General features: G+C 42.3%; 1 protein-coding gene across 3 annotated transcripts; it reads right to left on the reverse strand.

Moving 5' to 3' along the window:
• Positions 1-49: 49 nt before the first annotated feature.
• On the reverse strand, positions 50-13,838 carry ddx4 (DEAD (Asp-Glu-Ala-Asp) box polypeptide 4). 3 transcript variants are annotated; one of them, XM_062553789.1, is made up of 23 exons: positions 13,730-13,838; positions 12,728-12,759; positions 12,499-12,532; positions 11,479-11,535; positions 11,336-11,407; positions 11,078-11,122; positions 9,973-10,029; positions 8,306-8,356; positions 8,074-8,100; positions 7,084-7,152; positions 6,912-6,944; positions 6,785-6,820; positions 6,138-6,179; positions 5,885-6,027; positions 5,289-5,441; positions 4,815-4,969; positions 4,222-4,351; positions 3,964-4,130; positions 3,495-3,640; positions 3,203-3,302; positions 2,677-2,947; positions 2,104-2,211; positions 50-699 (listed from the first exon to the last, which is right to left on the reverse strand). In XM_062553789.1, the coding sequence occupies exons 2-23, from the start codon at positions 12,743-12,745 to the stop codon at positions 622-624; spliced, it is 1,992 nt and encodes a 663-aa protein (XP_062409773.1). In that variant the 5' UTR covers positions 12,746-12,759; positions 13,730-13,838; the 3' UTR covers positions 50-621. The 3 variants fall into 3 exon arrangements, with proteins under 3 accessions (XP_062409773.1, XP_062409775.1, XP_062409774.1); XM_062553791.1 differs by lacking the exon at positions 11,336-11,407; XM_062553790.1 differs by lacking the exon at positions 6,785-6,820.
• Positions 13,839-14,345: the final 507 nt, after the last annotated feature.

A 14,345-nucleotide genomic window follows, 5' to 3' on the forward strand; every position in this document is an offset into this window, starting at 1 on the left:
ACCATATCAATTATATTTTCAGAAATAAATGTTGCACCACACACACAGACAAAGTTGACACTTTTATTCTGCATCCACTTTGGTTTTCCACATTTCTAAAGCCCAAGTCAGGCCATCAAACATATGGCAAAAGCGCAACTGTCAACTCAGTGGCATGAGATAAGAACAGAACCATATCTGGTTAACAAAGTGTAGGCATGCTTGTTTTGAAATGCAAGGGGTATTCATCATGTACAGTCTTTTCTTTGTGCTACATTTGTGCTACAAGCATGCCATGGACGCCTACCCCACGGACACTACAGTTACTAAGTGACACAGAAAAGGATAGCGTGACACTCCACAGTGCAGACAATTAGTGCCATAAGTCAATCATACAAAAATCCTCCCATGATTAATACACCCTGCATTCACTTGAAATGCATCACACATTTTGCACCAGTCAATTTACACATCAGCGCTTATACACCAGAGGAAGGAGGTTCCTTCCTAAACAGGAAAAATAAAATTATTTTATCACAAACAAAACAAATAAAATCTGAACATAAAATTTAACAAAAGACTAGCTATTGTTTTCACACAAAACATGAAGAAAAAAAAATAAATTGGACCATCTGGGGAGTTTCATTCCCAGTCATCTTCATCACCACCGCCGCCTGCGCTTGTGGCTGGAGGAGCAGCCTGGTCTGAGAAGGAGCCACCCTGAGGAGAAAAGACCATATTGTCAGTTACAATCTCAGCTGCTGACTTCTAAACCTCTTTAGGCATTTAGTCATGTACAGCTCAATTATTCCCTAATACTTTTATGAGGTAGCTCAAACCAATTTAGCAACTATACACCGCCCATGGCACTTTTAATTAGGTTAAAACATACAAAACACAACATAAGACGACAAAAAGTAATACAATGAACAAGTTCATACGAGTCAAGGCAGGTGAGCGAATACTTTTGGCAATAGTGTACATTTGGAAAAGCACGGATGATGCAACCAACACATACCGAATCTACCAAAATACATGCAATTTTTATTGGGGGAAAAGGCAGCTCTATGACAAACTGAATCAACCACTATTTCCTGATATCAATTTATGGATTCAACAAGACTGGTTTGAATGATGCCGATTGCACAGATAGATGCCATCACAGTGCACTTGTAAGCACAAGTAAGTAAGTAAGTAAATACATTTAATTTATAGAGCACATATAAAACAGTTTCCACTGACCAAAGTGCTGTACATAGAATATGGCTAAAATAGAAAATAAAAGAAAATCAAAACAAGCAAAGTATAAAAGCACAGAGAAAGTAAGCAAGACAAATACAGAAATATAATAGACAATAGACAAAAAGACAAATAGACAAATAGACAGCCCTAGACAAAATAAAATAGCAGCAGTATAGAAGACACTTGAAATGAAGAGAGGAGAGATGGACAGCTAGGAGGCAGGGAAGGCCAGGGAATAGAGGTGGGTCTTTAGTCGTGATTTAAAAATGGTGATAGTAGGAGAGACAGTCTAACATCTGTGGGCAGGCAATTCCACAAACGTGGGGCTGCTACCTCAAAAGCTCTATCGCCTCTTTGCTTGAGGCGGGTGTGGGCCACAGAGAGAAGACCCTTGTTGGCAGATCTAAGGGACCTGGAAGCTGAGAGGGGATGGAGGAGGTCTGCAATATATGAGGGAGCCAACCCATGCAGTGCCTTATAAACAGTCAGAAGGACTTTGAAATTGATCCTGAAGCTAATGGGAAGCCAGTGTAAGGAGGCCAGAACAGGGGTGATATGATGGTATTTTTTAGTACCAGTAAGCAGCCTAGCAGCTGCATTTTGTACCAATTGCAGACGGGAGAGTTGGGACTGGGGGAGACCAAGATAGAGGGAGTTGCAATAATCTAAGCGGGATGTAACAAATGCATGAATTACTGTTTCTAAGTCCTTGGGAGACAAAGAGGGTTTGAGACGGGAAATGATTTGCAGCTGATGGAAGCTGCTCTTGATAACAGAGCTAATCTGCTTTGTAAAACAGAGGGGAAAAAGGAAAAAAAGGAGAAGAGACGTAGGTACAAACTTAACCCAGCCCATGAGCAGGAGCATCTGCACAGATCTCACCTTCCTCGTGTCTGTTGAGGCAAACACATTGCCCCGCGGGTTAAATCCAGTGGTCCCATGTGCACCAAACGCTACTTTCTCAAGCCAGTCTGGCACTGTCTGCTGGGCCTAGAAAGGAACAAAAATATATAATGTTTTTTTCCTTTTTCCCTCGTGAGCTCAGATAACAAGCCACAAGGGCCCACAATGCCTCTTTCCCATGGAGGGGGGGTCATAGGCCAACACATTTGTGTGTCAGAACAGCATCTTCCCTTCTATATAATTCTGCTCTCTTCACATCCAACAGGGCAACTTCTTATTCAACTTCTGACACTTGCATAAATCCTAGCATTTTAACCTGTTCATTTACAATTTTGCAATCAGATCGGGGAGGTTGGTGCTGGCTGAAAAGGCTTCCAGGAAGGGCATAGCAATTATTCACCACACATACAACACAAACTCCCCAGGTTATCTTACTCAGATCCCAGTAAGAATACTCCGCTTCAAATTATTAAATTGTATTTTGGACTCCGGTCTCACACCGAGTTGAACAACTCAACATTTAACTGTCCCACATCTTTTTCCAATACTTACCCCTGAGAGCACTTTGACCAGAGAACGAGCTATGTTGGTGTCTGCCTCTGCGTCGAAAAAGGACACTGCGCGGCCAGTGTTGCCACAGCGACCGGTTCTCCCAATGCGATGCACATACTCATCGACGCTGCTTGGGAGGTCAAAGTTCACCACATGCTGCACATGTTCAATGTCCAAGCCTCTAGCGGCGACGGACGTCGCCACCAACACAGGACACTTCCCTGTGCGGAAGTCACACAAAGCCTGCTCCCTCTCCCGCTGCTCACGGTCTCTGCGGAAACACCAGAACATGTCCATGGAACTTTGCAACATCCACGCATTCAGTCAAGGACTGCCACCATTCAATGCAGGACAAACAACTGAAAACAGAAGCTTCAAGGACGGATGGTGAATGCTACATCTACTTTGCAGTAGCATGCGTGTTAATCCTACCCACACATCTGCCTTAACTGCCAATGGCAGAATGCTATGCAACAAAGTCTTGCTGGTAACAATAAGATGTGCATGCATCAAGACGCATGCTTACCCATGAATGCTAGTTGTGGGCAACTTCTCCTGACACAGAAACGTCGCAATGAAATCCGCCTTGCGTTTGGTTTCCACAAAGACCATGGTACGTTCATTTCCTAGGGTTGAGCATTTGCAAGAATCAGGTCACCAGCCAAACATTTCCGTGTCACTAATAATGTCTCAAGAACAAATGAGTGAACACAATTACAGTCATATGCTTCCTATACACATGCACAGTTAAATGACACACATTTAAAGTGATCACACAGACCATACAAACAACCTGACTAATGCAGGAGGAAACGCACCTGTAGTCTTAAGTATCTCCAACAGTTGATCCCTCTTGGAAAACTGGTTCACTTCCAGGACTAGTTGCTCCACATCACTGCAGGCACCCCCAACGACACCCACTGCCAGGAACAAGTAGTCCACTTTCAGGAAATCCGCAGCCATCCTGATAAAAAAAGACCAGATAAGTTTATTTAGGCAAACTGCCAGATTAATCAGAACGAGGCCTTGCACACTGCAACAGCAAGGCTACCCTGAGACAAGTATACAAAACACTTGAACTCAACATTAGCAGGGTACTGGTTCATTACACATGCTCCCTTCCTTTGGGCTGCAATAACTATTATGTTAGTGGTCACTTATTAAATAAACCATTAAGAATTTAAGAGTACTTCAGTCTACGGCCATGTCTAATATTGCAGAGCGAAAGTGTCTGAACATGTTTGGGACGTGGACTACAGAAAGGTTTCATCAGAAGTCAGGGCAGACCTTTGGATCTCCTCTGGATAAGTGGCGCTGAACATCAGTGTCTGCCTCTCCTCTTTGGGCGGCATCCCAGGAGAGCCCACCAGCTTGCGCATGTCCGGCTCGAAGCCCATGTCCAGCATGCGGTCGGCCTCGTCCAGTACCAGGTAACGCAACTTACTCAAGCCAACCTGAAACACACACACACACGCACGCGTCAACCACACCAGTGGAGTTCAAGACTCAAGATGTCTTCATGGCGAAAAACAAAGCAGGCCCAACCTTTCCTCTTCCTATGATGTCCAGCAGTCTCCCTGGAGTTCCACAAAGCACATTGCAGCCCTTCAGGACTTCCCTGATGGTGTGTCCCGTGCTGATGCCTCCATACACCACTACAGGACGCACGCATGTCCTATACAACCACAGGGAAACAACGTGCAGGTGTCATACTGGAGCACAAACCATACAGTAAAATGTTCCTGAATACCAGCGTAACTGTTGGGGTGAGAGAGGGGGACATCAGGGTGTACAATAAGATTTCATTTCACCTTCATCTGCTTACAAGAAACATTACCCTTCCATTTGTTCAGGTCAAAATGTATGTAACAGGGTTTTTAAAGATCATACAGATCGTTGTCTATTTGGGAACATATCTCCATGTACACCACACGTTGGTTCACAAAAACATGTCATTTGGGCATCCTTGCAAAAGCACACCGAGGTTAAGAGGTGACGAAATCAGCCAGGCCAACTTCTCCTTTCTGATACTGAAGAACACTTCCACAAAGTAGCTTTGGCATGCAAACTACTTTGCAATGGACCCAAGGCTGTGTATTGCAACACTCACTTCATCCAACACAACACAACACACCTACCCAAATGCAAACTTGCGCGCCTCCAGATAGATTTGGTTAATGAGCTCTCGGGTTGGGGCCACGATGATGGCCTCGGGCTCCTGCTGCTCGCTGAACTTGCTGGCCGCCACGCCATCGCTCATGAGCTTCTGCAGGATGGGCAACAGGAAGGCAGCCTGCGGCAGGAAATGACAATGTGGAAACCAGCAGCAACCGCTGCAGACACATCCATAACTCCCTCTTTCTTCACCCCCCCACACACTCCCTCCTTCTCTCACCACCCCCCCCCCCCCCACACACACACACACACACGTTCACAAAGCATGAGACCCACAAACACAGACCACACTTTATTCTCAGCATTAAAGTACCACCAAGAGTCATTGTGGTCTGTCGTATGTGTGTAATAATGACAGGGCTGACCACTATGTAATTGTTGACAGGGAACAGACCTATGGTTGGTTATACTTAAAAAATGGACGGAGGTAAGCTTACGGTTTTTCCTGATCCCGTTTGGGCGCAGGCCATGAGGTCCCTGCCTCCAGTAATGATGGGGATGCCATGCTTCTGGACAGGGGTGGGTTTGACGTAACCCGACTTGCTAACGTTTCTGCTCAGCGACTCGCACAAGTTTGCTTCTGCGAAAGTCTGAGAAGAGATACAGGAGATAAGGAACTCGCTCTCTTTCCTCCCTTCAACCACAGACATCAGCAGAAAAAAAGAACAAGACATAACTCAGAGAATAAGATGAATCTGACCTGGTGCACAATACTGATAAATAAAAAAACACTAAAATGCAATACGTGGAACAATTGTGAGGACATACAATCAGCTTACGGTGAAAGCTCATACTTATGTAGGCCAGGTTAACATGCAGCGCTACAAAGCACAAACATGCAACTCTGAAGAGCAGTTTCAGCCCACACAGTATTAACTATGCAAAAGGCAAACTCCCATGTCAGTGAAGGCAGCCCTATGCAAATTAATGGAGATAATCTTGACACACACACACAACTGAACTGAGAACAGGTGGGGCAGTTTGGGGCTAGGGCTGGGGGTTAGGGGGGGTGGGGCTAGGTGGATGGACTCACCACGATGGCCGGTGGTGGGTTGCTTCCACTCACATCCACCAAAATGTCGTCATATTTATCAAAATTAATGCCCGTTTGAAACTTCGAAAAGACGGCATCCTCCTCTTCCGGAGGTGGAGGAGGAACGTAGATAACCTTCGGACCTGTGGCAGAAGAGTTTTTTTTCAGCGCTGACATTAACAGGACAAGTAACCCTGCCCTGATGACCCCCACTGACTGGTCTTTGCTTCCAGCATAGTTAGCGAATACTTACCAGCATTTTCTCCATCACCCCCATTTTCACCGTCCCTTCCTCCTACAACATGACAAAACACAACGGAAGACTTCAAAAGTTTGTGTCCAGAGCAAGACATCAAATTCCTTTCAAAACAAACACTATTCTTCATTTCATATATACAGATAACTACTGTCAGTACTCATCCTCAACAATATTTTACACCAATCAAGGTCTGTAAAGCACTGCCTGCATTCCTGGAGGGTTTCAAATACACACACCACAGGACAGGACACATTACGTGTGCATCAACCTCTATTCTAATCCAACAAATGCAGAAATATTGAGTATAACTAGATGAGCAAATAGCAACAAACAAGTCATTACATAACATAATCTCAGTATAGCATCTTCTGAAACCACTCAATTTGGAATGTGGCTACAATAAATGTTGAGTCGTGTCTTTTGCTGATATATAGTACACATCATGTGGGCTTATAGCAACACAAACTATATTAAAGTTTGAGTCAGGAAGTTTACTACATTCTACTTTCAGTTTCTAACTAGATTACAGAAATCTAACTATATTACAGTTTGTTCGAGCCAGAAGGTTACTATATTCTACTTTCACTTTTCCTAACACTCCTTCCTCTCAGCATTGTATCTGGGGCGCTCACTGCAATCACCTCTGCCAACGGTTTCCTCATCTTTTCCCATGAAACCTGAACAGAGACATCCACAATGAGTCAAGAGTTATTCTCTGAGCAACTTCTGCATCTACACTAGTGCTGTGCAACTCCCTATTCAACTTACCTCCACTCCCCTGAAATCCATCACCTCCTCCATCTAAAAAGGATAGACAAAAGAAAGAATTAGTTTTACTCACTGCAAAATTGCAACACATTTTCAAAAGCCTGCATGAGGCCTACTGAAGACATTAGCTTGAAACAGGGCAATCAACTTTCATATAATTCCAACCGATTACCTTGAAAGCCACCACGGCCACGACCTCCTCTGCCACCACGTCCTCTACCTCTACCACCAAAGTCACTATCTGCAAAGAGATCCAGTTAACGATCCTTTATGCCATCAAAACACATGACGTCAAAGGTCAATACTCATGACAAGTCACACTTCAAATACACCACTCACAAAAAGTCAGGGATATTTGGCTTTTGGGTGAAGTTGTAGGATAATCGGGTGATTTCACAAAGATCTGTTTTCCGAGGCATATTAGCACGGCCAGCTAGCCTGGCAAGCCAAACTACACAGAAATGTATAGTCTGGGGTCGGACCATTCAGAGTTGAAGTCTGTGGGTGGGATGAACAGTTGTCTTTCAAACTGCCTCTGCACGTAATAGGCCAGCATTTGTGACCAATAGTAGCCGGTCGGCAAAACGGCAAATATGTCCTTCCTTAAAACAAATTACTTGAGTGCTTCTTTCTGCTCAAACTTCAAAGAAAAGCCCAAATCTAACTCTTCCAAAGCCGATTCAAACGAGCGCGCTTCGTTAGCCTCATCCATCTTTTGTTTTTCTCTATGGTTGTGCGATACGGTCTCAAACCCAACTCGTCGAACGAGGACACATGGTCCAGCCCCCTGGCGTCTTATCGGCAGCCGAAGGTGAGCTAAGGCGGGCTCAAGGACTCCGTACACAGATAGAGCGTTCTGATTGGCTAGGCTGAACTCGAGCCTAGCGCAGGCTTGTCCTCAACGGTGCGACCCTAGACCATCCCGCTAGGCAAAACTATTTTTGGCCGCTAGGGTGCGTCTAGATTTCTAGGCTAACAGCCAGCACTAAAACAGATCGGTTCTACCTAAGCTAGAGTTGCTGCAGCTAGAGCTACACTGGTGTCACAGTGCTCCGTGACCTCAGGAAACAGATCTGGGAAATCGCTGGAATTCTCCATTAAGAGTGCAAATGACTGACTTCAAATTACACTTCAATATAGTAACATGAAATGGACACATTACCACCGTCATTTCCGTTTTCATCATTCCCTGTGGGAAAAAAAAAACAAAAAACATTTAACTCAATATGGTGAATCGATTTATCAAGCCATCCTAGTAGAACACAAGTAGCATTACATGGAACACAAATGATTAACAAACTACAGTACATCTATTCACAACAGGGTGAATACTTTAAATCTTCATTATTCTAGAGTATAAAGTATAAAAATATAAGTATAAGTATAAAAATTACCAGAGTTAAATGAATCTCTGAATCCACCGCCCCCTCTTGAGCCTCTTCCACCTGTGAAGATATACAAATTGTTGGCACATCTAAAGCAATTCATTTATTAAACAAGCAACGTTAAGGGCAACCAGGCCAATTTGCACCATCTAGAGGTTGCATGAATAATGCACGATTGAATGTGAACACTTGTCATGCAGTTAATGATTCCCAAAACCTCAAGGGGCCAAGGCAAAGCTGTGTACAGTAGAGATGTCAACAGTTAACTGGTTTAACTATTAACCACACTGTGAACGGCTCCCCTACACCACGTTTCCGTTGACTCTCAAAAACATACAGCCTGTACCATAGACCAGTGTCTCACACAGAATCAAAACAAGGTTACATCAGTGGTGCACTCAACAGAAAGTGCCGTTTGTCTTGCTAGACAAGACTGTGGCAGAACGACAAGAATGAGACTGTCAAGGCCTTATATCAGCCCAAAAAACTTCTTAAATCTCAATCACCATTCCTCATTTTATTATTGATACTTTTAAAGAGACCCTATGCAACTTTTTCATAGTCATAAAATCGCTTAGAAATCGTTGTTTTGCTTGACTGACCAGTTTTATCGAAAACAGTCACATTTCCTCCCGCCCCTAGTGTCCCTATCCGCTAATTACAACCTTGCAACTTTCTGATAAACGATCGTCTGCTGTTTACATCTATAAGTAAGAGACGCGAATGGAACAAGAAGAACCACGCTTCCAATTTATATATTTATATATAGCCTATATATGTATAAATATACACGCTAAAGCTGTCGGGGAAGCTCTGCAGAGAGATATGCAAGCATAAAACGAACGAAAACGAAAAACGAAACCGAAACCAGAGATGAAATCGCCAATCCTGCATTATTCCTCTTTAAGAACGACAATGTTGTTTTGCCGCAAGATTCGTGTGCCCAAAAAGGCATGCTTCTAGTGCCTCGCATGCCCTAGCCTGCTTGTCCTCACACACAGTTTTCAAGCCGCTGCAGTCATGCCAGAAATCATCCATTACCTACAATCTAAACAAATGTTGAAAGAATGCACAAACTGAGAAAAACACTCCCTAATGGTGTGATAAATTGTCAGGAGACCAGACTTTGACTTTGTTTTTTCCCAAAAAGAAAATGCAGATATGGTTAACAGTAGAGGTTACTTAGTGATCATTGTTATTATTATACTGTGCTTAAACCACTGCAATAAATAGCCTTTAAAGATCAAAAACTAGAATGTGTTTATATGATTATATGCATTAGTACTGCTGCGAAAATTACTCACAAAATAATCGTGAGTCGTTAAATGGTGATTTCTCAAACTATAATCATACCGCCAAAATCGGCAATTGTGACATCCCTTGAGTACAGTGTAGTATTTTGGGTTTAACATATTGAAAACGTAATCAACTTGAAAGTAATTACCTTTACCATTAACATTTACCATTAGTTCTCATAACTAAATGCGAGTGCAGCCCATGTATAGACCAGAGTGTCTAATGAACACTTTATTCTAGGCTGTAGCCAAGGAGCCATCTCTTACAAACATGTGATAACACCCACGAGCACTGCAACACAGTGACTGATTGATGGCCCAATTCAGACGCCTAGTCCTAGCTGTTTACACATCACATTACATCAGGATTACCAAACTTGCCTCTGCCTCCTCGAAATCCCCCTCTACCACCTTCATCATTTCCGTTTTCATCACCTCCTGGAAGACAGAAAATCTATTAGGACAGATTTCATTACTCTTATGTTCAGCTGATAACTTGTGCATGCCAAAGTCTTCTGTTGAGATTCAAACACGGCTCAACAGGCACTACATGGGTGTTTCTCAAAGTCAAGGATGGGTCCTTCCGAGCCACTTTTTCAAGGACTTTAGGTCATCGAATCTCGTCAAGCACTGTTCCAAAGTAAAGGATGCTTTAAAATTCTATGAAGTACTGAGTCCTTCATTCTGAGAATTTTGGAGGATGTATCGATGGATCCTCGGCGTGAAGAAATAACCCACAATCCTTTGAGTATGGACGATTAGAAATTATTTAACGGTGTGATTAAAAAAAAAAGAGTGAGGGAGATGGAAAGATGCAAAGAAGCAGTGCGTGTTATTGTAGGCTAAATATGATCTCAAGTATTTTGTGAATTGTCATCGTATATTTGCTCAGGCATTTAAATTAAGTTAGTGTGCATATTCATCATATGCATATGTCAATGTGTATGAATAGTTGTATTTTGATAGATTTTTGTGATCAATTTATCTCTTAACTTAGCCCAATGCAAACTTTGTACAAGTTTAACAGACAAGGCTACCATTGTCATTGCCAATTACCGGTATAACTTTCCACTGACACCAACATAATTATAAACTACGGATTGTGATATGTGAAGACCAAGTCGAATGTGGAAATACTGTAGAGAAGGCTACTCAAAAAAGTTTATTTAGAGGAAAGTGCAGCTGCACAGTTGTCGGAACTCCTGTAAAAGCAGCACAATTTCCACGGTTCAAATGAAGCGCGCAGCCGGAACCGTGCATGGTTGACGTGCACTTCCACACTCGCTAGGCTGATCGATTGCAATACCAATTTTGGCCAAAATATCGTGCATCCCTACTAATTAGCAAACCTTCAACCACAAAACCATAAGAATATCTGCTCAGTTGAAGAATTCTCAATACATGCACTGCATTTAGTTCCTTCAGACAGAATCAAGAAAGACTATTCAAGCCTTGAGGTAAGTTACAACACAAAATGTTACTGAACCTGAGGAAAATGAACGGCTGAACCCGCCTCCTCCTCCTCCGCGGCCTGATGAGGAAAACATTCAGGTCAAATTCCAGAGCATGGCTTTTCTAATGGTTAAGCAACACAACTTGTACTAGGCAATTTAGGGGCGTATAACTTAAATACACTTTTATGATTGGGTCATCATATACAATCAGGGGTGAAAACCGTGTAAAAAAGTTTTTACGCATGCAAGAACTCAAAAGCACTGTAACACTTTTACGGTTAAGTTATCACCTCTACTTCCACCCCTTCCTCCAAATCCTCCTCCTCCTCCTCCTCCACTGTTCCAGGAACTTTTCTCATTATCTAGAAACCACAGGTAACGTTAACATCATAACTGGCTCAATGATTTGGGTCACAAACTGAATCCATCATACCATTTCTGGAGAAGCTGCTTTTCTGCCCTCCACTGTTCCATGAACTTCCTCCATCGCCTATATAGGAAAAACACTTAGTGTGAAACTTCAGCATTTAGAAACTTGAGCCTTATTATTCTTGCACCTTTTCAGGGTGCACATTTTCACTGTAGACAATAAAATATTGAGTTACTAAAATGCTATAACCAGGAACCACTGAATTTTAATGTAACCCTATAGGTAAGCATCTTTGTCAGATCAAATCAATTGCCTTCACCCAACAAGCTCATAACCGTATCATAAAGGTCTCAAAAGAGACCCGTCTCTCTTTACCTCATTAACAGCAAAGGAACTTCAGAGGTCCGAATTTAAAAAATAAAAGTTAAGCTCCAAGTTGGGTGATTTGACTGATTAGCTTCGCCGATTAGCAAGGCACTTCCTTGTCGCCATTTTCCAGAAATACATCATGTCCGGTGCCATTTCTCCTCATGCTGATTGGTGGCTGTTCCACTCTCAGCTCATGCACGAGTTTAGTGTGGGCACGAGCTCTCCTTCTGTACCTTACGTCAATCAGTAACCTGGCACTTAATTGGCTAGGTAAAACGGCACCGGAAACAAGCCCCTTAAAACACCATGTTGAAGCCTGAAAAAAATCGCTCAATTTTGGCAATTTTCACTAGCCTAGCATTCCCATTGAAATGAATGGGGGTGGGACTTGTCCACTTTCTCCAGTTCTTATAATACCTCCATGTCCTGCACATCTATCTCCCCCGCTTCCTGTCCACAATCTTTGGGTCCAATCACAAACTAGCTTATTCAAAAGACACTGGTCTTTGGTCTGATAGGTTTAGAGACTATCCAAGTCTCTAAGAGAGTCATTAGAACAATGTCCATTGATCACACCTGTTGTGCAGTAGAAATAAAGCGCAGACTTCCCATACTAATGTTCAATCTTAAAAGATTGAGCTTAGTATGGTGATAAACTACTTTAGCTCTACACACAACCTAAAGATATTCTCACAGAGAAGAAACACAACTCACCAAAACTTGTGGTAGTGCTAGTAGCGACCGGTTCCTGAAAATTTGAACATAATACAATTTGCACTGAATCAGAGTAGGAAATTAAGCTTGTTGAGAAATTGCAGCTTTTCATCCACTCTACCTTGTCTATATGGCGCGCGCGCGCGCGCACGCACGCACGCACACACACAATAATTTATTCAGATATACAACTATGTATAATACTAGAATGTGTACATTGCGTTCTTACCTCTTCCCAATCGTCCATGCTTCCAAGTTGCGCTAAAGGAAGGAAAACAGACAGGGTAACCCGAGATTTAATTCAAATTTCAAAGTCGAATGCTCTTCATCATTCTTTAAGTCGCGTCTGCTCAATGAATTCATAAACACGGAATGTAACGTAAACCAGGCTTTACAATACCAGATCAGGTCTCTTTTTTTCAGTAAGTGCTTGCGAAATCGATGAAAGAGCAACATCAATGTCCACTGAAATCCCAATTTAATTTGAGCACTGCTTAACCCTAGTTAATTACTAATGACAATGTGCATTTCTACGGCATCACCCAAGAGAAAAACCTGTATGTTAATAGCAGCAAACGTTTGGAAATAGATGTGATTCAGTTAACGCATTAATGCTACATTACATTATGTTAACTGTTCTATTACTCTCATTCACCAAGCAACTGGTCAACTTTCCCTTTCCGTTCGAAAACTTGTTGATTTCATCCAATTACTCGGGCAGAGAATTGATTAATGATAATGCTTCTAGTTAGTACGACTCGATCGTATTGCTAATCGACTATCATAGTTCAATGTTAGCCTACATGTAGCCCTGCTATTAGGCACAGGCACGTGCATGGCACATGCATGAATGTAACATTACAGGCTAGTAACGTTACCGCCAGCTAATTCTGCTTTATAGCCTGCCCTTGCGGCCAAATGCACATAACGCTACATCGAATAATCTTAACAACATAACATGAGGTTCCGAGCAATATACCGTCACATTATTTCTAAAGAGGTTGACTGACCAGATATAATTAGTGTTAGCTAGTCACTGACTAACACCAGTTAACAGCATGGTTGAAGCTAACCACGTGGCATATTGGAAGCCAGCCTTGCATGACTTAATTCTCTACATTTGAATATGTGAAATAGCATGTAGTCATGTCAGCTATTACAATTACATAATACACGACACTTAAATGTGTTTTTAATATGTCACTGTTATCGACCATCATGGCGTACATACGTTTTTCTGTAAAACTTGCCGGTTTCTTTGGGAGAGGATCTTTTGGCGTGGCCGCTACCAGCTCTGCGATCAAGTGAAAGGAAGGAAGTTTGGAGTTACCAGCAGAAAACCAAAATCATGGCGGGAAATTGATTAATATAGCTAGGTTCAAAGGTCATGGAACGTAATTATTATTTTAAGTAGCCTAGTTAAACAAAATCAAGGCCTTTGTGTGTTAGAGGTATACATCAATAAAATAACTATTATTATTATTATTGTTTTTTATTATTATTATTATTATTATTATTATACTGCCGCCTTACATATTAACCAGATATTCTGTTTCCCTTCCAGAACAGCACTTTTTTGTCTGGACAAAATGGAAAACTTATACTTAATCCCGTTTCATCATATTTCGGCCATGCAATAATGATGGGCGTGCAAACTTTCTCATCTGTATTTTTATCTATCCTCCCTTCCTTCCTTCCTTCCTCGGTCCTCTGTCTCGTTCCGCATTGGCAGAGCCCTAGATGTTCTCTGATCAGTGGGAACGTGAACCGAGGAAGGGATAGATAAAAAAAAAAAAAGACGAATGAGAGGGGTCCTCTGTATCTTCTTCAAAATGATCTGAAGCATT

This window comes from Sardina pilchardus, chromosome 14, assembly GCF_963854185.1.
Source record: "Sardina pilchardus chromosome 14, fSarPil1.1, whole genome shotgun sequence".
NCBI lineage: Eukaryota > Metazoa > Chordata > Actinopteri > Clupeiformes > Clupeidae > Sardina > Sardina pilchardus.